At 44.2% G+C, this 23861-nt stretch overlaps 2 protein-coding genes, 1 non-coding gene and 1 pseudogene across 6 annotated transcripts in view; 1 reads left to right on the forward strand and 3 right to left on the reverse strand.

Moving 5' to 3' along the window:
- Hkdc1 (hexokinase domain containing 1) overlaps window positions 1-9597 on the reverse strand; it is a 73626-nt gene extending 64029 nt beyond the window's left edge. For 2 of the 3 annotated variants that reach the window (XM_005325960.4, XM_078041122.1), the window contains exons 1-2: window positions 9257-9597; window positions 3339-3501 (exon numbers count right to left, since the gene is read on the reverse strand). In XM_005325960.4, the coding sequence (XP_005326017.1) occupies window positions 3339-3501; window positions 9257-9319 (226 nt within the window). In that variant the 5' untranslated portion in view covers window positions 9320-9597. Of the gene's footprint in view, window positions 1-3338; window positions 3502-4429; window positions 4630-9256 lie in introns of those variants that run through there. The other variant, XM_078041130.1, reaches the window with a different exon arrangement.
- A 5692-nt stretch (window positions 9598-15289) lies between these two features.
- Window positions 15290-15362, forward strand: Trnaa-cgc (transfer RNA alanine (anticodon CGC)). Its single transcript has one exon. It is a non-coding gene; the product is annotated as a tRNA-Ala (tRNA).
- A 1117-nt stretch (window positions 15363-16479) lies between these two features.
- On the reverse strand, window positions 16480-16677 carry LOC120885388 (translation machinery-associated protein 7 pseudogene; annotated as a pseudogene).
- Window positions 16678-22914: 6237 nt separating this feature from the next.
- Window positions 22915-23861, reverse strand: part of Supv3l1 (Suv3 like RNA helicase) — a 27242-nt gene continuing 26295 nt past the window's right edge. For both annotated transcript variants that reach the window (XM_005325961.5, XM_078041142.1), the window contains one exon: window positions 22915-23396. In XM_005325961.5, the coding sequence (XP_005326018.1) occupies window positions 22961-23396 (436 nt within the window). In that variant the 3' untranslated portion in view covers window positions 22915-22960. The remainder of the gene's footprint in view (window positions 23397-23861) is intronic.

Genomic DNA, 23861 nt, shown 5'->3' on the forward strand with positions numbered 1-23861 from the left:
TGGAGCACCTGAGGAGCAGCAAATTCAGGAAGGGCCTTCCCGGGAGTCCCCTCGTCTGCCTAGGGACCCCATCTGCCGAGAAGGAACACGTTTGCCTTCAGTCCTCTACCGAGATGTCATTAACCAAGGAAGGTTATACCTCTTATCACCAAGGAGACCGAAAGCCAAACACCGTACCTAGAGCCTGGAAGAACTTTGTCCCAGGCCATTGTCTGCTCTCTGGGCTCATGCTTTGGCCCTAAAAATCATTTACTACCCCTCTGAGATTGCCTTATCCCCCACTTCCCTCTCCCTTATGAAGAGGGTATTTGAGCCACAACAGCCACCCCCACTCCTCCCATTATGTGGCTCCTGTGTGTCCGTGAACATTAATAAATTTGCATACTAGCTCTCCTGTGGATCTTTCTATTGTCATTTCATTGCACAAAATGAAAACATTCAAGCCTTCGGAGACGAAGGGAGAAACTCCTGTGGCCCCCCCATTTACAGTCCCACTGTCAGACGGGGGCACGCTGACCATCCCCTTGCACGGAGGAGGACAGGAGCGCAGTGGTCCTGGGGTTTGCAAGGGCTCATGAGATACTTGGGCCAGGGACCTCTCTGCCACAGAACCACTGGGCGCCATGTGGTAGGTGAGAGGTTCTAAGTGAACAGTGAAAAAGCTGGGGAAGGTGGAGTTTCTGGAACATGATCAACCTCACTTCCAAACCATCTGAAGCAGCCAGCCCCAGATCTCCAGATCATCCAAGGCCACTCTCTTTGCTTCTTGGGGCCACACCTTCTTGGTATCTGGAGGTGGGGACACAGCTCAGGAAGCAGGGAGGACTTCGACCTCGTGCTCCTCGCCACCCCACGCACACCCTGTGACTCAGAGGCTTCTGCAGAATGGCCCGGAAGGACCCATCAAGGACCACAGGCCCCTTCGCACTCTCATCGAGTCCTGCCAGAGGTGGGGCTGAGATTTCAAAGTACAGGTGTCTCCCTCCAAAGCTCCCGTTCCTCAAGGGGGGTGTTCTGCCCATCACGGTCACACATCTGCCAGCGAGGGGGCCGGGCCTCTCAACCCACAGAGCCAAGCTACTTTGACCCCAGCCTTGCCCCAGAGTGACCCAGAATTCAACTCATCAAATCAAAGGCCCCCGGAGAACTCCCCAAGCTCAGCCCCTGCTCCTCCCGGGGCCCTAAGGCTCTGAGCACTGGGGCCTTGAAAATGGGGGGGGGGGCTCGCTCCTCCGTGCTCCCATCTGACCTGCAGCTTCTCCACAGGGTTCTATGGGAGCACGGGCAGTGAGGTCCTAGTGTTTCGTGCCCGCAGGAGATGCTCAGCAATTACCAGTCAGGTAGGAACTCCCAGATCCCATCTAGAGAGCCCTAGGCTGTGGGAGTCAAAATAACGCCCCCATCCCCTCATGTCCCAATCCCTGATTATGTTAGAGCAAATGGCAAAGGGGAACTAAATAGAATCAAAATTGATCATCGGTTGACCTTGAGCCTGAGAGAGGATCTTGGATAATCTGAATGGGCCTAATGTAATCAGAGGGTCTCTAAATGTGGAAGAGGGAGGCAGAGGGTCAGAGATAGGGAAAGATTTGATTTTTTTTCCCCTTTGGTACAGGGGATTGAACTCGGGGCACTTGACTACCGAACCACATCCCCAGTCCTATTTTATATTTTATCTAGAGACAGGGTCTCACCAAGTTGTTTAGCACCTCACTTTTTGCTGAGGCTGGCTTTGAACTCAAACTCCTCCTGCCTCTGCCTCCCAATTGCTGGAATTACAGGCATGTGCCACTGTACCCGGCTTGATTTTGTTTTTTGTACTGTTTTTTGTACCAAGGCACAATCCAGTCCTTTTTTATTTTTATTTAGAGACAGGATCTTGCTAAATTGCTGAGGTCCTTGCTGAGTTTCTGAGGCTGGCTTTGAACTCACGATCCTCCTGTCTCAGCCTCTCAAGTTGCTGGAATTACAGGTATGAGCCACCACACCCAGCTTCCAGAGAAAGATTTGATGACGGGACACTGCTGGCTTTGAAGACAGAAGGGAGTATAAGGCAAGGAATGCGGTGGCTCCCAGAAGCTGGAAAAGGCAGGGAGATGTGCTCCCTGGAGCCTCCAGAGGGAAGGCAGCCCTGCCAACCCTTTGATTTTAGCCCAACGAGAACCATTTCAGAGTTCTGACCGCCAGACTGTAAGAGCATTCATTTGTGTCGTGTGAATCCACTAAATTTTACTAGACCTCCAGGGAGAGACCTGGGAAACCACATGTTTAGGAATTGCCCGGGGTGAATCTAAATCTTATGCCCAGGCAAATATGGAGCCTAGTCCTAATGCAGACCCCTGGGCCAGCCAGCCTGCTCCCGCTCACCCCTACAAAGGCAAGTTCAAAGCCAGCCTCAGCAACAGCAAGGCCCTAAGCAACTAAGTGAGATCAAAATAAAATACAGCAATAGAAACCAATACCTAGGCCAATGCTCTCATTCTACAGATGGAGAAACCAAGGCTCGTCACTTGCCCAAAGTCACCAAGGAGGGACAGAGCTGGGCCTACAATCCAATTTTCTTTAATTGTCATTTAATTCTTTTTCCATTGCAACATGCTTCCTTTCATTGTTTCTCTAGCCTAGAATCTAGGCACCTAGGAATGAATGCCATTTATTGTTCTTTCAACTCCTGTGTCAGGCCCACAGTGCATTAGATGCTCCAAACACTGCGGTGAATAAGTCCCAGGCCTCATGGAGCCATTAGTCCAGGGGAGACGCTCATCCACCATGGTGACCAGGATTCTGATAAGCACCTGACCCAGTACGAGGATGCTTCCCATCTGAGGCAGTGAGTGATCTTTCTAGACTGCTCTTGGAAAGCTAAAGTGCTGCTCACCAGGGCGAGAATGGTGGGATGCTGCAGCAGTACAGGAGACAGGTCGGGTGCAGTGGTGCACACCTGTAATCTCAGCGACTCAGGAGGCTGAGGCAGGAGGACTGCAAGTTCAAAGCCACCTCAGCAACAGCGAGGCCCTAAGCAACTTGGTGAGATGAGACCCTACCTCAAAATAAAATATAAAAAGGGTTGGGGATGTGGCTCAGCGGTTAAGCACCCCTGGGTTCAGTCCATGGTACCAAAAAGAGAAAGAGAGAGACAGAGAGGACAGAATGTGTGAGGCCAACATGGGCAGCGAGAATGCAGGGTGTCTTGATTGTGGAACCCAAAGGCGGTCAGCAGCACTGAAGCCAAGAGGGCCAGGGAGAAGGGGAGAGAAGATGGGTATAAAAGCAAACATCAGGGACTCATCAGTCAGGAGGAGCCAGGGACCAGGTCCGGGAGCCCCAGCCCCACTCACCTGAGCCGTCTGGAATGGCCCTGACAAAGGTGGGCAGCATCTTCACCGAGGCCGTGGGGTTGGTGTCCTTCCCCAGGCCCTTCTCCATCTCCACCTGGAACCGGGCCATGATGTCCAGAAGGGTCTCATCAGAGAGCCGCATGTGATACAGGAATCGGTCCACCTGGAACAGACGTGGGGGTGACAGGGTTGGCAGGTGGGGGTGCTTGCCCTCCAGCCAAGGCTGTAAACTCCCACTCCCACCTGAGGGACAGCTTTGTGATGGGCTCTCCCATGGTCTCCTTAGCTGGCCCCTCCACCAGCCAGGAACCAAGTGGGGAGCTGGGGAGCAGATGAAAGGGAAGACTGAGAGGTGCCCGCTTATTCCTCTAAAGGGCAAGCTCTGGGGAGGAATCGACTTCCTGCTATTCTGACCAGACAGTAGCCAGGGGGTGGGGACTTCCTGGAGCCTGCAGGGCTTCCAATTCCCACCTCAAGGCCTCCCCTGTGTTACCATTTCCTCTCCACCCTCAAGGACAGTCGATAGCCTGAATCTTCAATTCCTAAACAGGGCAACTTCCTTTGATCCGATTATGATGACAGACATATCCAGAAACACATCCCTTTGTTTATTGGCTGTTAGGAAGCTCAGAACTAAATTCAGTTTCCAACTGCAATCTTTAAAACCTAGTCCTTATGGGTGCGGGGGCACATGCCTATAATCCCAGCGACTGGGGAGACTGAAGCAGGAGGATTGCACGTTTGAGGCCAGTCTCAGCAATGTAGCAAAACCCTTTCTCAAAATAAAAAAATATAAAGGGCTGGGGATGTGACTCGGCACCCCTGGGTTCAATCCCCTGTACCAAAAAGTCAATAAATAAATAAATAAAATAGTAAGGGCTGGGGATATGGCTCAGTTGTTGAGTACCCCTGGGTTCAATCCTCAGCTCCAAAAAAAAAAAAAAAAAGAATTTCCTTTAAAAATAAACTAGTCCTTAAAAAATAAATAAATAAATGAATGAATAAATAAATAAATAAATCTAGTCCTATATATTTCCATTTTGATTTAACTGGCTGTCCTAATTAAAACGAAGTTTAATTTTTAAACTCACCTCAAATTGCTATTGGAAATGAGCGGATGTCATGCAAGTAACCAAGAAATTGAGGCAAAGGACCCCTACCCCCAAGGAAGGAGGCGATAAAAAGCACGGGTGTGTTCAGTCCACCTGGTGTTAAGATCCACATCAGGAAGGGCAGAAAAGCCTCCCCAGCCTCTGGGATTATAGGCATGTGCCAGCGCACCCAGCTGTCACAGAGATTTGATGAGGTGACGTACTTTGTAGACTGTAACACGTGTCCTTAGAGAAAAGTTTGCTCCTGGGCTGGGGTTGTGGCTCAGAGGTTAAGCGCCCCTGGGTTCAATTCCCATTACCAAAAAATAAAAAATGAAAACCCTATGATACCCCTTTGAGGCAGCCAGATGAGGCCACAGTTATTGTCCCTAACTGAGAGATGAGGAAACAAGGCTTGGAGCCATGGAGGAGCATTCATAGAGCTGTAGATTAGGGACAGCACCGGGACCACTCCGCAGCCGGGTTCTGGCTCACAGCTCCATGGGGGATCCATGTGCCCAACAGACAAATGACACCAGAAGCACAGGGCTCTCCTCTTTATCCTAGGAGGGTGCCCAGCCATCAGCCAGGCCTCAGAGGGACAGAATGACCCAATCCAGTGAAAGGGCCCCATGGCTCTGGGGACTTGGGGACCAGAGAGAGGCCAGAAAACCATTAGAGGTTGTTAACAATAAAGGAGCCTGAGCTTTCCACGGGTCTGAGAAGAAAGACTATAACCAGGTCAGGCTTCATTAGGAGCCTCCTACTCAACCCGCGTCTGTTGAGGATTAATTGGTGGCACAGCCACACACACACCGCACGGACCGGACGTGACCCACGTAATTGGGGTTGGAGAAGAAAGAGTGGGAATGCCCCATGTGGGAACCAAGCTTGGTCCTTTATCAAAGCCCCTCAGACTGTGCCCCCCTCAACCTGCTGATCATTTTTGCTCCGAGCTTCTCAGGCGTCCACAGAACGACATCCTCGTCCGTAAGGCGAGGCCCTTTGGGGGCCATTGTGAACTGCATCCTGCCAGTGTCATTTAGCCCATGGGTGTCTTCTGCTTTCAATAAGTCAAAGTTATGGTGGAAAGAATGTCAACCCTGCAGTTTCTTATCTATTCTTTATGTCCCTGGCCCAGTAGCTAAACAGGAAGAATGAAATGTATGTTAGGACAGGAAGAAAAAAAAAAAAAAAAAAAAAGCTCTTTTTAATCCATGCAGGTGATCTGGGGCATGTGTAACCAGGGACACATGTCCCAGGCAACAAAGGAGAGAGTTGAGGTTGCAGAGCAGCAAGCCCACTTTTGGAGGGACTCACAAACTGTAATAGGAAATGTCACCTAAACAGGAGAGCCAGCAACTATCGCATTTATCTTGGAAAAAGCAAATTCACAAACAACAAGGGTTGTTAACAATCCTTAAAGCTCAGAACTGTTGAACTGCAAAATGTAGAAGCTGGATGGGACCTTAGGGATCACTTAGTCCAGAGGTCTCCTGGGACGAAATAAAGAGTGATAAAGAGGTTCTGCTCTTTGACCTACTGGTTTCACTTCAGGAATCTATCCTGCTGCTGCTGCTGACAGCCAGTGAGAGAAACTTCCACCAAATTCTATTTATGAGAAAGTTAGGTGAGAGGTACAGCAAACTTAAAAATATAAAGCATTCCTATTTAACCTTTTAAATAATGCTAAATATGGAGAAAAATAATCACAGGCCCATCTTTATCATGGCAATGTATTTTTCATTGTAAGGAATCCGACTTTCATTCTGAGTCAAATTAGGAAAAATTTTTGAACAGAGAACTCAAATGATCTCACATATGTAACCATATTTTAGTTGCTAAAAAAGAATATTTTTGAGGATCCAAATGTCATTGAGAAGGCAAAGTTTAAATAAGATGCGACATACTTACTTAATAAATATTAGGAAGACATTAAATTAATAATTATTAAGATAATGGAGGAGTGGATATAAGCATTTACAACAAAACAATAAGTGCTGGAATCAAGATGCAGAACTGAGCCAGGTGCAGGGGCCCATGCCTATAATCCCAGAGGCTCGGGAGGCTGAGGCGGGAAGATTTTGAGTTCAAAGCCAGTCTCAGCAATTTAGTGAGACCCTAAGCAACTCAGTCAGACCCTATCTCTAAATAAAATATAAATAAGGGCTTGGGATGTGACTCAGTAATTGCCCCTGGGTTCAATCCCCAGTACCAAAAAGAAAAAAGAAAGATGCAGAACTGTACATACAGCACATTATCAATATAATCATGGAGAAAAAATGGCCACAAGGGTACACACATAGCAAACATGACAGTGTTTGTTATTAAAGATAAATTAAAGGTGAGATTAAAGGTAACATTTCACTAGGCACCATGGTGCACACCTGTAATCCCAGTGGCTTGGGAGGCTGAGGCAGGAGAATTTTGAGTTCAAAGCCAGCCTCAGCAACTTAGCAAGGCCCTAAGCAACTCAGTGAGACCCTGTCTCTAAATAAAATATTAAAAAGGGCTGGGGATGTGGCTCAGTGGTTAAGCCCCTCCAGGTTCAATCCCCCTGGTACCAAATAAATAAATAAAATAAAAAATAAAGGCAACATTTCCACATTTTCATAATGTTGACTTACTGAACCATAAAAAAGACTCACTGAAAACCTGACCTGTCTTGTTCTTATGGAAGAGCAGTCTGCAGGTCAGTGACCAGGCCCGGCCAGTGCTATCGACAGGTCAATAATGTCAACATACTGAATAGAAAAGAAGTTGTCAGAGGGTTCCTCCTTTCCATTCTTCTTATTTGTTTTGTTTTATTTTTGTCTTTAATGTTGGAATGAGGAGATTTAAAACAAAACAAAACCCGTTCCAGGGTCTGAACAGCAACCCTTGCAGGCATGTGTGAGCTCAGAAGCTCGACAGTCCTAGAGGCACAAGCTAAGACAGGACTGGCTACAGGACCACAGGGTGCCTTTTGACCAGATGTGTTTCCGCCACATGGAGGAATGTTCTCAGAATCTATGACTCAGCCCAAGAGCCACAAAGCAGGCTCCCCCAGAAACGCTTAGGTTCCCAGGTTAACTGCAAAATGCTCCACTTTCTTGCCTCCCACAGGGAGGAGGCAGGTGGACTCCGGGTATTTACAAAGACTGATTCTTGCAAAAGGACCCCGGAGCCTGCGTTTCCACAGAGGCCATCTGATCCTGTACCTGGGCTGGTGGACAAACATGTCTCGCCTTAACCTAGGGTGGAACAAAAGGTCAGCCACCACAGAGGGCCCAAGGAAATGAAAGAGCTTTGCAGAACCAAAGATTTCAGAGTTCCAAGACTCCCTCTTGGGAGTGGGAGTTGCATCTTTCCCAAGCAAAGGTAATAACAGGAAGGGAATCCCCAGCAGGGCTGCGGAGGATTCGTTCACCTCCTCCAGTCTCCAGTAGGGGGCTCTGTGAGTCTAACCAACAAATACAAATTAAAAGGTTAAACTCACTGCTTTATATTTCTAAGTTTGCTGTACCTCTCACCTAACTTCCTCATGAATAGAATTTAGTGGAAGTTTATCTCACCAAAAACACTAAGGCTCTGAGGGCTTCATCCTCTTATTTGGAAAAGCAGGAAGACATCATAGTAAATAGAAACAGCTGGGATTGGCAATCTCAGCTGTAGGTTTAGTTGGATTTCACCTTAAATACCTGGGTGACCTTGGCTGAGTCCATCTGTTATCTATAAATTGAGTCATGCCACTCGGTGGCCCTGCTGCTGCTGACAGCCAGTTGGCCCAGTGCAGCCCGAAAGGCAGGCTTGTTTCAGCTGCCTGGAGAGGATCTGATTACCCGCAGTTGACCTTGGCAACCTTTAACTAGCCAAATTTGGAATGAATTTTGCAATCTAGTTCCTGGGGCAAAGTGACCAAATAATGCACACCTTTAATAGTGCACTGTTGGCAAATAGCATGTGCTAATAATAAACATTTCAATTAGCACACATTAAAACTACGAGGCACAGTGGTATGCACCTGTAGTCTCAGCTATTTGGGAGACTGAGACAGGAGAATGGCTTGAGGCCAGAAATTCAAGGCTTGCATGAACTATATATGGAACCCTCAAAAAATATATATATATACACACACAAACATATGTATGTAAACTATATACATTATAATATAAGCAAATTATATAGCCAGACTCAGTGGCAAACACTATAATCCCAGCTACGTAGGGGGCTGAGGCAGGAGGATCATAAGTTTGAGGCCAGCCAGGACAACCTATCGAGATGCTGTCTCAATAAAACAAAAGGGACTGGGGATACAGCTCAGTGGTAGAGAGCAAGGCCCCAGGTTCCATCCCCAGTTACTGCAAACAAATAAGTTTTACATTCCTCTTGGGGGTCTTATATTTTATATGCATAATCAGATCTTCTTCAAAAGTTCTTAAAACTTCTTTACAAATGTGGCCTTTCCCCCAAAGCATCCCTGAATCAAGCCTCCTCCTACGTTCCTGAGACAAACCCCTTCAAGCATTCCCTACACTTTCTCCTCAGCTCCTTCCTTTGTAATATCTGCCAGAAAGTTCCACTGAAATTCAGGGTTCGGGAAGGTAAGGCACTGCCCAGGGGTGTGCACACGTACCTCCCCTTTCCCCTCTGAGTCTTTACTTGTCAGAGGCTCGAAGAGCTGTTCTTCATAAGCTCTCTGAAACTAGGAATGGAACCCAGGGTCTCCCCCGGGCCAGGCAAGCAGCTCTGCTCCTGAGCGACACCCCCAGCTTCTGAGTCCTTTTCTGATGCAGGAGGGGATCTGCAGAAGGCCCCCACATATTTCTCGGCTTTGTGAGTCCTTACCTTCTTGATCTGATCCTCTTTCAGCTTGGTGAAGTAAAATGCCAGCAAATGGACCGCAAACATGTTTCCCCAAGTTTGGTTTCTCCTGATTTAGGCGAAGACTAAAGACCAAAGAATAGGGCAGTGTTCTTCCCACGACTTCAGGGCGCTGCACACCTCTAGTCCAGGCCTTGAGCTGGGTGCTGCCGCCTAAATACTTCCAGTCCGCCTGGTTCAATGATTAAACTTCGCCCCCTGTCTCGGCCCCTCCCTCTGCCACACACTTCATTGTCTAACAGAGGCTCTGGTGGTAGCTGAGGGCCAGTAGAGGGGGAGGCCGGGAATGGATGGGTTGCTTGACTATTTGAGTAGCGAGTGCCACAAAATCTCGTTGCTCAGCAACGCTCTCAGGCCAGGGCTCCACCAAGCCCACTCAGCCGAGGAAAATCTTTTAAGAAGTTGGGCACTAAACAAAGCCAAGTTCCCGTGGAGCTGCCTGCAAATGTCCAGCCCCAGGTTTTCCTCTTTAATCCCTCTCTCCTCTACCTGGTATCAAAACTCCATGACTCCTTGGTCCCCGTCCTTGGTCCCCTGAAGGACTGTCTTAATTGGTCAGGGAGTTACCAAAAATGTTGAAGCAAATTCCTCCATTTGTGAATGATCCAGTCTCTTAGCTAACAGCCCACGGTTAATGGAAAACGATCGATAAAGGTTTATCTATTCCTGATGTAAAGGCGGACACCCTTTGTTTCCCAGGTAGTGACACAGGAAAAAAATATGCTTGAGAATGAAGTCGCCGTGACTCTCTGGGAAGCTGCTGCCAGAGGAAAATTGAAATCACAGATGGGAAAAGTTTTCTTTCCCCAGAGATATTTATTTGATCAGCTTATCTCACTCATCATACTTGATGTGAGAAGGACCAAGAAAGGCACCAAGATGAAGGAATGATAAACTTCACACTCGGCTATGGTCATTGGCTGGCTAGTAAAATCATTCACAGGGTTCACAGCAGCTAATACGAATAGAACACTCTGTAGCCCCGTTTTATAGATGAGAAAAACTGAGGCTCAGAGAGGTTAAATGACTTACTCAAAATCACAAAGCTTGTAAATGCTTCAGCCAGTGATCTAGCCCCGGACCTGGACTCCAGGTTCCAGCTTTTAACTGATCTGTCCTTCTGGTTCTCAAATTCCACTTTCTTCATGGGATATTCAGTTGATAGCTATTAGCAGCATTCTGTGGGGTTATTGTTAAGAATTTCAGGGGTTGTGGCTCAGTGATAGAGTGCTTGCCTAGCATGTGTGAGGCATTGGGTTCAAGTCTCAGCACTGAGTGTAAATAAATAAAATAAAGATCCATTGACAATTAAAAAATATTAAAAAAAAAAAAAAAGAATTTCAACTACTTGGAAAACGAAGTACAAAGATGTCACTCCAACCCAGTCTTCCTTGAGGGGAAAAAAAGCAGATAAAGATATTCTTGGCGCTAACGTCCCCAAATATTAATCAAATGCTTTGTAAAACCAGCCAGTGACCCCATGTTAACACAGGGTGCTCCAGTGTTTCTTGCTCCTACGCGGGCGCCTGCTCTTCAGTGACAAGGGGCCTCTGATTAAAGCGTGCTGCCCTGGTCAGCTCACCAGCCTGGGCTCCGTCTGCTTTTCTCCTGTACAATCTTATTAACCAAAACAATGACTGACGATGGCCTGGTCAGGGGACCTCCAACAGCTGCCTCTCAGGAAGCCACTGATCTCTACCCGACCATCAGGCAGATGAGCCAGGGGGAGTCTGCCTGGGCCTGCAGAGCAGGGGCCGCTTGGTTAAAACACTCCGGATGCTTTTCTCAGCCAAATTAACCCAAGAGTCTCCCAGACTGATAACCTCCATCCTTTCAGTGTGTTTACTCCTCAAACTATGACTTTCAAGTCCTCTATGTTAATTCTACAAGCAAACAAAGGTTAACTTCCAGTTCCCAAAGCCAATCAGTTCCCCAAACTCAGTAGAATTTGTGTCTGAAATACACATGCTAATGCCCTCCGGACCTCCAAGGTTAACACCTGGGGCAGGTCACGTGACCTCGAATGACAACATTACCTGTCTTTTCCCCCCATTTAAAAAGTAACCTCGGCAGTGCGTATGGCACCTGCTATTGCTGATTTATTCACCACAAAGATAAGAGGTTACAATGTCCAGTGGGCAAAAGGAAACAGAACCGTCACCAAAGGTCTTGGAAGTCTCCCAGTCGCCTGTGTGAGTCAGACAGGCAGACTTTGGATTTTCATCAGGCACCAGAGGATTTTTACTTGTTACATCATTTCATTTTTAATCTAAGCACATGAGCACCTACGTTCTAGGTCTGGGCTGGTGACTAAACCAAGAAGTTTCATGATTATTAAAGATCATGTGCATTTGGAGTCATTTAGCCAGGCCTCCTCATTTTATAGAATCAAGATAAAATAATTAGATTTCTTGACCACTCCTCATCTGATTATTCCAATCCAATCCTTGGAATGTTTCACCCTCTTTAAGCTCTATGTAGCTATTCAATGATATCTGAGTGTAAGTCTTAGAAAATCTTGGATTTTGCTTAAGAACAGATGTGTGTGCCAGGCACAATGGTGCATGCCTGTAATCTTAGAGACTTGGGAGGCTGAGACAGGAGGATCACAAGTTTGAGGCCACCCTTAGCAACTTAGCAAGACCCTCAGCAACTTAGTGAGACTCTGTCTCAAAATACAAAATAAAAAAAGGCCTGAGGATATAGCTCAATGATAAAGTGCCCCTGGGTTAGACCCTAGTACCAAAAATGATAATAATAATTATTATTATTAATAAATAATATTATTAATAACTGTTAATCAATATTATTATTATTACTGAAGTTGTTACTGACAAGTGACATTTTGGTTGAAATATAATACCCATCTGGCCCAATCTTCCCTCTAAGGATAGAGACTCATCTTGATACAGATCTCTGTTTCCACTGAGCCCTACTTTAAACCACATGGATTTTTACTATTTTGGTCAATAAAAAGTGGGGTGAAAAGAAGCATGATTCTCTTTCATACAAAGGCATGCACATATACAGTGAATGTGAATGATATGCATATATGTGTATAATACTATCTTCCCCCTCATTCAACTGACCCAAACATATTAATTGAAAGGAGGAAGCAGAACTTTAATTTCTAAGTTTTGTTACCTTTTGGAGACCCTAAAGATGGGCACAAACATGCACAAACAATATTTATCCTTTTTTTTCCACAGCTAAAAGACAGCAATCTATTATTTCTTACAACTTCATGTGAATCAACAATAATCTTAATAAAAATTCAATTTTAAATACAGTCGATATGCCACTGTGTCATCACATCCCTTGAGAAATATTAAGACTCAGTATATAAATTCATGTGCACTAATGATATGATTTATATATACTGTGAACCATATAAGAGGAGTGAAAATGATTTATCAGGTTAAATTATAAAAGCTACAAACACTAAATCAAAGGTATAGTCTTAATTCAAATTGGAGTTTTCTAATTTATGCCTGACATTAGCTTAGTACAATATATATGTATTAATTATATATAAGTATATGTGTGTGTGTGTAATTTACCTTTAGTATCAAAAAATTTTGACAAATGTTGCTGACTCAGTCAATCCAATAAGCTTAAGATAGTTCCTGCCTTCAAGGGAATATAATATTATTGAAAAGAACAGAAAATTAATAGCGCAATGTACACCACATAAGTAGGTTCCAAGTAAATTCTACAAATCTAAGAACCATTGGTAAAAATCTGTGTGTGTGTGTGTGTCTATATATATATATTCAATTTGAAATACACACACACACATACATACATACATACATATCAGTGGTAAACATATGTATATAAATGAATATGACATTTATACATATATACATAAATACATTATATTTAAAAGCATGTAGTGTACCCACACATAATACCACACTCAAATTTGGCCTGGTTTTCCAACTAGGCCCAAAGATAATATCTGCTTTCCTTTAAGTACCAAGCTTGTAGGAGCACCAGAAGTCCAGAAAAACTGACCTGTTCATTAAGCAAGCACATATATGGTGTTAACTATATGTTAACCACATATATGGTGTTTAAGATTAACTCCTGCAGCCACTTCCATTCTCCTGATCTACGAATGGAGAGGCGGAGGCCCAGAGCACTGGCCCTGGCACCTGGTGGACTAGAGATGTGAATGCAGGTGTTCTGGCTCTGGAGTCCGCACTTAATTGGGCTGCACTGGCTGTCCCTGATCTGGAGGCCAAGCACAGGGAGACAGGGGACTTAGGCTAGAAAACTGGCCCAAAGCCCCAGGTAGTACAGTGGAAAGTGCGGAGGCCCTGGGTCACCTCAACTCTGCTCTCCCTGAAGGTGACGGGCAAGTTCATCTCTGTAAAGAGTTTGTGGCCACCTCGTTGGTCACTATGTGAAGGGTAAGTTACTGAGATCACCCAAGGGAAGGCAGGTGACCCACACTAAACGCATCTCCTGAATCTAAGCCTTCACCAGGCCAGGGACCCTTCTTAAAACCTGTATTTCATCTCATCCCACTTGGTCACTTAGGCTAAGAAAATGTAGCTGGGCGCAGTGTCACCTGTAATCCCAGCAGCTCAGGAGGCTGAGACAGGAGGATCTCAAGTTCAAAGCCAGCCTTAGCAAAAATGAGGCACTAAGTAGCTCAGCGAGATCCTGTCTCTAAATAAAATACAAAATAGGGCTGGGATGTGGCTCAGTGGTCGAATGCCCCTGAATTCACTCTCTGACACCAAAAAGATAAAGTATAGTCCTTTTAGGCACCAATTTTATTTACGGGTATTATAGGAGCAGTTAGGAATTTTTTAAAAAATTGTACTCCTGTTACTTAAGAAAACAGATCTTGAGTTGTGCCCTGTGTTCTTTTAAATGGCAAGTCCAAATTTAAGTTGTCCAAAATATAAATCAGTCTGACCTGCTGGCATTCCGTTTGCTGTAAAAGAGTAAAAGTGAGTGAGAACAAATGTCCATAAAAAGAAAATCAATGTAAAAACTTCCAAACTCTGCCACTGGTTACAGTTACTATGGAGTCTCCATGGAGCAACCACAAATGAAACAGAAATGTCAGCCTCAGCAAGTTTCAAAAGAATACTACTGATCTTTTTATAGGTTTGTTGCATGCCCAGAGAAGACAGGGAATGCTCACAAAGAAACTATGACAGGACTATTTTTTAATCACAACTGTACATTAAAAGCCCTATTTTCAAAACACATATTTAGAAAGATAAGAGACAAGGAAATGTAATTCAGATGGCTTTTAATAATTCTCAGCATAATTTCAATCTCAACTGCACAAAATAACCAACTTCAGAAAGTGTACGAGACTTTTGGTTAAACATGGCATAAATTCAAGAGGACACAAAAATGAAAGGAAATAACTGGGTGCGGTGGTACACACCTGTAATTCCAGCAGCTCAGGAGGCTGAGGCAGGAGGATTGCAAGTTCAAGACCAGCCTCAGCAACTTAACAAGTGAGGCTCTGTCTCAAATTAAACATAAAATGGGCTGGAGATGAAAAAAGGAAAGAATTAGTGATCAATAAGGGTCATTAACATAATTTTGGACACAGAAAAGTAATAGCTTCACGGAGCACAGTAGCACACGTCTATAATCCCAGCGGCTCAGGAGGCTGAAACAGGAGGATCACCAGTTTGGAGCCAGCCTCAGCAACGGTGAGGTGCTAAGCCACTCAGTGAGACTCTGTCTCTAAATAAAATACAAAAAAGGGCTGGGGATGTGGCTCAATGGTTGAGTGCCCCTGAGCTTAATCCTTTGTACCACCACCCCCAAAAAAGAAAAGTAATAGCTTCACAGATGAGACATTGAAACCTAGGTACTTACACAGATTGATTCTGCTAAGTGAACTAATGACACTTGTAAAATTCTAGAAATACTCAGGATTTGAGGTCCAGCTACTTCAGAAAAACAGGGGGCAGGACATGGAGCTGAATACAATGGTTAAAAATCTATATTATAGGGGCTGGGGGTGTAGCTCAGTGGGTAGAGTGCTTGCCTCGCATGCACAAGGCCCTGGGTTCAATCCCCAGCACCACCGCAAAAAATCTATATATAAAAAAGGTTCCAACTGTGTCCCTCCCTCCAACCCCCCCCGCCCCCTCCCCCGCCCCTCCAAGAGACTGGGCTTCCATTCTGTGCAGAGATGGAGCCTAACAGCCCTTGGACTTGAGACCACTGGCACCATGGGACGTGGGGTGAGGCAGAAGACTGAAAACAGGACAACTAAGTGAAACCCTCCAATCAGACACGAGGGCCCCACCCCGGCCTCTCCTGTAGCCTGGACCAGAAGACACGGACCCATGTGTGCTCCTTTCCTCCTCATTTGGAGGAGATGGGGAACCTCGAATTCCCTCTGGTAAAACTAAATGGCCTCAGAGGAAACATTTAAAACCCACACATGCTGGGGCTGGGATGTAGCTCAGTTCACAAGGCCCTGAGTTCGATCCCCAGCACCAAAAAAAAGAAAAAAAAAAAAAAAAAAAAACCACACATGTGGAATAGTCAGAACCAGGCGAGGCTCAGTGGCACACGCCTGTAATCCCTGTGGCTCGGAGGCTGAAACAGGAGGATTGTTAATTCAAAGCCAGCCTCAAAAAAAAAAAAAAAAAAAAAAAAAAAGCAAGGCACCAAGCAACTCGGTGAGACCCTGTCTCTATGTAAAATACAAAATAGGGCTGGGGGTGTGGCTCAGTGGTCGAGTGCCCCTGAGTTCAATCCCTCGTACCCCTGCCCCTGCCCCCTGCAAAAACAAAAACAAACAAACAAAAAAAAAAAAAAAAAAAAGAAGGAAGGAAGGAAAGAAAAGGCAAAGATTCTAGGATGGGTCTACTTGAAATTCACAGCTGAGGTAGGAATGGCTGAATGAGACTCAAGAGACAATGAGCCCGTGCGTGTGTGCATGCGTGTGTGCGGTGCGTGTGTGTGTGTGTGTGTGTGTGTATGCGTGTGTGCGTTCGTGTGTGTGTGTGCGTGTGTGTGCATGTGTGCGCGCGCGTGTGTGTGTTATTATTTTACAAAAGTTTATTAAGTTTACAACAGACTCCAACACAACACTTCATTTTAGCTATAGGTGGCAAAAGATGTTGCAGCAGGGAATCTAACATTTAATAGGAATGGCATCAACAGTCACCACCATGTCAGGCACAAGAAGAGGCTTACTTTTTGCCAGATTTCTTAATTCCACCCGTGGGCAGGAGGCCCTTCCCTGCGGGCTTCACTTTTAGCTCCTCAAGCTTCTTCTGCTCCTCTCTGGGTTTTGTTTGAAAGTCTTCTCTCCCTCATCCTCTTCTTGGCCTGCTCCTTAGGCTGCTCAGGGGCTGCTTCTTGCCACCTTCCTGGCAGGACATGGTGACTATAGCCCCAACCCCAAGTGAATGTATTTTAAAAAGTCATTCCCAGCTGGGCTCAGGGGACATGCCCAAGAGCATGGCTTAGCAGTTCTGAAACCACTGCCCATGCATACTGGAATTGATTAATTAAATTAAGTAAATGGATGGTGGATGGTAAAGGTGGTTTCTCACCATTGAAGGGAGAGGTGTCAATCAAGCAAAGGAGAAGGCTAAACCCATTCCTGTTACTGGACATCGGCAAGACTCCTGTTTAGCTTAATATAGCCACAGATGTTTTGTGTTATATAAATATAGACATGTGTCCATTCATAGGAAAGCAGGCACACCTGTGTTGCCTAGCTTTGTCATCTGAGAGGCCGTAGATGCAATGACATTGGTAGCAAAGAACACATAGTGGCCAGATTTTTTCTTTTCCAGTGCTGGAGATTGAACCAAGAGGCACTTACCAGTGAACCACATCTCCAACCATTTTTAGTTTTTTATTTTGAGACAGAATCTTGCTCCATTTCCCAAGCTGACCTCAAACTTATCATCCTGCTGCCTCAGACTCCCAAGGGGCATGCACCCCTGTGCCTGGGTCTAGATCTTGGTATCTAATATTCTAAAAAAGAGAAAAAGGAACCAGATATAAACAGGATGATCCTGGAGCACCTTGTAATGCTAAAAAGGGAAGGAGTCAGAGGATTTCACCCCCAAAAATGGCACTTGATCTGCTGATCACGTTCAGTTAAAGGCCCCTGGAGAGCAGCAGATACTGGAAAGGACTTTCCTGGGACATTCCCTTACATGCTTAAAGACTAAACCCATCAAAGGAAAAAACAAGTATCTTTGGTCTCTTCTCTGAGTTTTCATCAGATAAACTCATATCTGCAGGAAGGAAGATCAAAGAATGAGCCACACCTGGACAACTTTTGACCACAAACCATTGTCCACCTGCTAGGCCCATTCGACTCCCAAAAAGAAGCATTTACTATTATCTGAGCATTAGGCCCATTCATTACCTAAAAGAATTTACCATCCCTCAAAATTTCCACATTCCCCATCTCCCTCTCCCTGAGAAGGTACAGAAGCCTCTGGACACTGGGTTCCTGGGTAGTGACACTTCTGTGATTGTCCCCATGCACTTCAGACAAGTTTGTACGCCTTTTTCTCCTACCATCTCCAGATCTGTCTACTACTGCCAGTTTGTTCCAGCAAATCTTCAGAGGGGGAATGTGAAGCTCTCCCTTTGCCCCTGCAAAAGTAAGAAAGTGGTGACAAAAAAAGAAGCCAAACACCAAAATGACAGGGATAAGTCAAAGGGACACAGAAGCCAACTGAACAAATTCCCAATAACCACAGCTTGAACCTCAGCAAGAAAATAAAGCATTATTGTATTATAACCCAAAGTATAAAATAAACTTCCATTAACCAATACTGATATAAATAAATCATTGAACAAATTATATAAGTGAGGGAGGGAAGAAACTCCCTTGAAGGATAATTCTAATAATTTAATCAGATACTTCACCTTCAAAAAGATGGAAAAGCCAGGCACGGTGGTGCTTACCCGTAATCTCAGCATCTTGGGAGGAGGTAGGAGGGTCGTAAGTTCAAAACCAGCCTCATCAACCTACGGAGGCACTAAGCAACTCAGCAAGACCCTGTCTAAATAAAAAAAAAAGGGCTGGGGATGTGGCTCAAGTGGTAGCGCGCTTGCCTAGCATGCGTAAGGCACTGGGTTCGATTCTCAGTACCATGTAAAAATAAAATAAAGATATTATGTCCACCTAAAACTAAAAAATAAATATTAAAAAAGGGGGGCTGGGGATGTGGCTCAGTGATTGAGTATCCCTGGGTTCAATCCCTAGTACCAAATAAATAAATAGATGGAATATAACTGGACACAGTAACTACTTTCCCAAGAAATGGATAGAGGGAAAGAGTAACTTTACAGTGGAGAAACCTGACAAACTACCTCAGTCTGTAATTCCAGCTACTATGGAGGCAGGAAGATGGCAAGTTCAACGTTTGAGGCCAGCCCAGTACCCCACCACAACCCCCCACAAACATATGGCTTCTGTTTATGCACAGATTAAAATTAATGTGCAGAATTCTTATTTTCAGTGAGATCTGTGTTTATTTATGTAGATACTGGAGATTGAACCCAGGGTTTTTCTTCCACTGAGCCACAACCCCACTCCTTTTATTTTTCGAGACAGGTTCTCACTAAATTACTGAATGGCCTTGCAGAGTCACTGAGACTGGTCTCAAACTCGTAATCCTCCTGTCTCCTGAGACTAAACATTTTTAAAAAAATAAGATTGCTACCTGATTTACAGCCTCTTGTGAAAAAAGATTTTCCAGCAGGGAATTATCAATTTTCCTGTATCTTAGCCTTGTGTCAGATGGCGGTTCCACTTAGTCACTATGTTATAAACCTTCCCCAAGCCTCTATGAACCAAGTGCTTTTGCCAAACATACCTTCTTAAATTCAACCTTCAAAGAAAGTTCCATCCTATTTCTTTTTTTTTTCCTCCTCAAGCATTTTTTACCCAAAAGACAACTACTATTTTTGTCTGCATGTGAAACTGCCCCATTATCTTAAATGACAAATATTTACAGATAGCCGTGGTCATGCAGAAACGTGTTCATGTCTCTTAGAAAACTATAGCTTTTCATTATATCCTAATAGGCTTGTTTGAAGTTGGACACAGAGAACAAATTGCTGCATTATAATTAGATTCCTTGTTCCAAGTATAAGAGACTTTGATGGTTTGCGATGATAATTTTGTGTATCTATAATTCACAGCAAGACATTTTCCAAAATACCCAGTGTTGTTGTGTAGATTTTCACACTTTTACAGACATAATGTGCAAAGTACAAGTCATTAGTTATTAATCTCAGCCAGTGATGCACGTACCACATTTCTTTAAATTCCTTGGGTCATAGGGACAGAACAGATGAACATCTAAGCCTTGACCCACACCTCATGTTGACTGACATTTTGCTGAACCCACAATAATCCACGAAGGACTTTCAGGCAAGTACTTGAGAACCTACTAGAAAACTACATAATAATTTTCTAAAAATAAATAAAAGCTGTGTTTTAGAAAAGGAGGAATATGACTATGATGTAATGTACACCTTGAACTTAACTGGCCCAGAAGCCCACCAAAAAGATAAGGGGCAAATCAAATTTTTGCAAAGAAGGAATAAGAAGACCAGGCTTTGATTTATAGTGACCATTTCAGCGTATTTTGTAAAATTATCCAGGGCTACCCTAATTATCTACTCTAATATTTTTCATTTTCTTCCCCTGATGTTGTGTTTTTAGTTTGGTCACCTCTGCTTAGCCACAGTGCCTTTCTGCCCGAGAAAAGAAGGGAGAGGTGAAAGGGCAAACCATCACTGTTCATAAACATTCTTCAGCTAAACATTCAAGCAGCCCTTCTCTGATACATTTTTTATTTTTTTTTTATTTTTATTGTTTTTTAAAGAGAGAGAGAGAAAGAGAGAGAGAGAGAGAGGAGAGAGGGGGGGAGAGAGAGAGAGAGAGAATTTTTAGTATTTATTTTTTAGTTTTTGGTGGACACAACATCTTTGTATGTGGTGCTGAGGTTCGAACCCGGGCCGCACGCATGCCAGGTGAGCACGCTACCGCTTGAGCCACATCCTCAGCCCAAAAAACTTTCTTTCTTTTTTAAATTTTTTGTAGTGCTGGGGATTGAACCCAGGGCCTTGTGCATGCAAGGCAAGCACTCTACCAACTGAGCCAAATCCCCAGCCTGATAGCATTTTTTAAATGCAAATATTTAACTTGCCCAAGTCTGCAAGAGCCTTGCCTAAGTGTCTTCTCCCATTTGCCAACTCTAGCCCCCTGGAGAAAAATGTAGAATTAAAAACACTCCAAGTGATTGATGTACCTCACCACTAAAATATAATGGGACCAAATCCTCAATCCAGTTCAGTTCATGGGCATTTCTTGAGACCAACTGGGTGACTGCATGTAATGGTTTAAGTCACAGGGGAAAGCAAACTCCTGAAGCAAGAGTTGTCCAAATGCAAAATAGAAAAAGGGATGTGTCCTTCCAGGCATTTCATTATCCACAGGTGAGGGAGACATGGTCCGCACCACCTGTTTGGCCTTCATTCCCATGAAGGCAAAGGTCAGATGAAGACTGTCATCTCAGTTAAATAAAATATCATATTGATTCTTAACTACTGAGGTCAAAGCTAAGAGCAATGATTACTTTGGCAAATCCGGCTCTGTTCCTTGGCCGAATTTGAGCCACATCAGGTTTAATCTCTAAATTTAGCCTCAATCCAGCAGTTACTCAAATTAGCTCAGTTCTCAAAATGACCTAAGAGGTCATTTCACAACCAGAATGGGCCCAAACCTTCAGGCTCATTTATAAGACACTTCTTTTGTGCCAAGCCCTAAACAGCACACCATCACATTTTGGGTACCAGGGATTGAACTCAGGGATGCTAACCACTGAGCCACATCCCCAGTTCATTGTTTGTTTGTTTGTTTTTAGACACAGTCTTACTAAGTTACTTAGGGATTCACTAAGTTGCTGAGGCTGCTTTGAACTTGACATCATCATATTTAACCTCCCAACAATTCTAAGAAGCACTACAGTCCACCTTCTTCAGATATAGAGACCATGTTCCATGAGGGCAAGGTCACAAAGCTGGAAGTGGTGGGAAGAATTGAATCACATCTGTCCAACTCAAAGCTGATGATCTTTAACTCCTGTTAGCTGTGTTGAACCAGGGGTGAAAACTTTGATGGACATCCTTATGTTTTTGTTTTATAAATTCCATTTTAATACCTAGTGTGAACTATATGTTGTGTTCAGGTTCTTGTTGTTATTATTTATTTATTTATTTTTGGTACCAGGGACTAAACTCAGGGGCACTCAACCACTGAGCCACATCCTTAGCTCTATTTTGTATTTTATTTAGAGACCGGGTCTCACCAAGTTGCTTAGTGCTTCACTTTTTGCTGAGGCTGGCTTTGAACTCACCATTCTCTTGTCTCATCCTCCTTAACTGCTAGGATTACAGGTGTGCACCTGTATATGTAATTCTTTAAAAAGATGTTAAAATTATACTTTTGATTGAATAGATGTTGAGTTTTCCTCAGCTTCTAAGGATAACATTTGGATACCATGATGAAATGTGTTTAGAGCTGATGGTAAATTTCTTACTCTGGGACTACTGCCCTAGAGATATTCTTTGTTCTTGTAATAATTTCAGATACCAGAACTGCCAAGAATGTTTTAATGTGAGAATGACAGTGGTAGCCAGGCTCAGTGGCACACACCTGTAATCCTAGCAGCTCAGGAGGCTGAGACAGGAGGATCTTGAGTTCAAAGCCAGTCTTAGTAAAAGTAAGGTGCTAAGCAATTCAGTGAGACCCTGTTTCTATTAAAATATAAAGTAAGGCTGGGGGTGTGGCTCAGTGGCCAGGTGCCCCTGAGTTTAATCCCTAGTACCAAAAAAAAAAAAAAAAACCCAAAAACCAAAAAACAATTGACAGTGGTGAGGGGAAATGCACATAACCAAGAGATTAACCTCTGATTCAGTGTTTCTCAGTTTTTTCCCAAAAGAAATCTATTTTTTTCCTAATAACATTGCTAATAAATTTTAATAGAAAAAAAAAAACTGTGATGGATAAATTGAGGCTCCTAGGCATCAGCCTGGCCTTTGGACACCACCCTACCTAAATCAGCCCAGCACCAGCTCTCATCACTCTTCTCTACATTCATATCCATTCATTTCACAAAGACTGACGGCTTCCACTGTAGTCCAACACTGTGATGCCACAGGGAACTAGACAGACAGAAGTCTCTGTTCTCAGCGGGCTGACGGTATTTGTTAACTTGTTTCAGTCTCCCCTACCAAAACATGCATCCACCTTGTTTTCCACACTCCCAGCTCCTAGGGCAGCCTGGGTACATGGGTACAACAGATAATAACAACTGTCAAAGAATCCCACCCACGACATCCCCTGCAACAGCTCAGGCACTGATTGGGTCAAACAATTCACCAAACTGATTTGTTCCCAGGCAGAATTCTTTATGGTACAGTGACTCAGTGCTATCCTGCAAATGGCCATTATATAAAGATTTAAATAAAATCTCTGATATTTCAGTATTTTTTAAACACTGAGTTCATTTTTCTGTGCCCAAAAACTCAGTACAAGATAGCCACAATGCTATAGCAAGCAGCAAATGCTCATTCAAACAAACTGGACTTAAAATAGATTTTTATTTGCAAAATTAAAAAAAACAAAAACTAATCAGAATTGTGTTCCTTCTTCTTTCTTCTTGTCCCTTTTGAGTAAGTCCCAGACTCTGTTCTCTCTTGGCCATGTTCAGTCTGTTGTGTCATCCACTCCTTTTCAAGCTGCTTCAACATGTCTGGAGTGAGGAGTCCTTGCTGCACCAATCTGGAAGCGAGGGATAGCTCCCCAGCGCTGGCGCCAAGCGGCTCAGCAGCTTTACTCCCTGCAGTTTTGGTGCCACGTGCCCTTCTAGCTTGGCTCTTCAAGGTTCCTGACAAACGTGACTGGCTCTCTGCTAATGAGCTTTCCAGATACAACAGCTTACGTGTCTCGGAAATTTTAATCAGTTTGGTGATGTTGTGAACACCATCCTGGATAACACCATCCAGCTCCTTCTGCAGGTCTCGCACAAGGCTGGTATCTGGAAACATGTCCATGAATCGGTAGCTGGGAAAAGAACACGATATATTATAGCAACAGCTCTGGACTAATCTCTCAGTGGCACACCTACGTTAATTCCAAATGTTTTCTTTTTGCAAACTGTCCAGTATCTTTATTCAACTTCTACTTCTTCCCCAACATACCTGAGGAATATGTCATGATGAAAGTGGGTTGGTATGCTATCTCAAGTGATCCTTATATGCTCCCCTAGGGATACATACCCCTCCTTTAAGAAGCCGAGCCCTCTAGAGCAGGGATTCTCAAATGTCAAAAATCTACAAGTGAACCAACTGAAGATTGTGTTAATAGTGTTAAATTGCAGAATCTGATTAAGTCTGGGATGGCCCTGAGATTCTTTATTTCTAAAGCTCCCAGGTGATACCAACACTTGTGATCCAAGGACCACTCTTTGAGTAGCAAGGGTATAGTGGATCTTCTCACTTGGCTGTCTCAATGATACCACAAAAACTC

The sequence above is a fragment of the Ictidomys tridecemlineatus genome, chromosome 1 (assembly GCF_052094955.1).
Source record: "Ictidomys tridecemlineatus isolate mIctTri1 chromosome 1, mIctTri1.hap1, whole genome shotgun sequence".
In the NCBI taxonomy this organism is placed as follows: Eukaryota; Metazoa; Chordata; class Mammalia; order Rodentia; family Sciuridae; genus Ictidomys; species Ictidomys tridecemlineatus.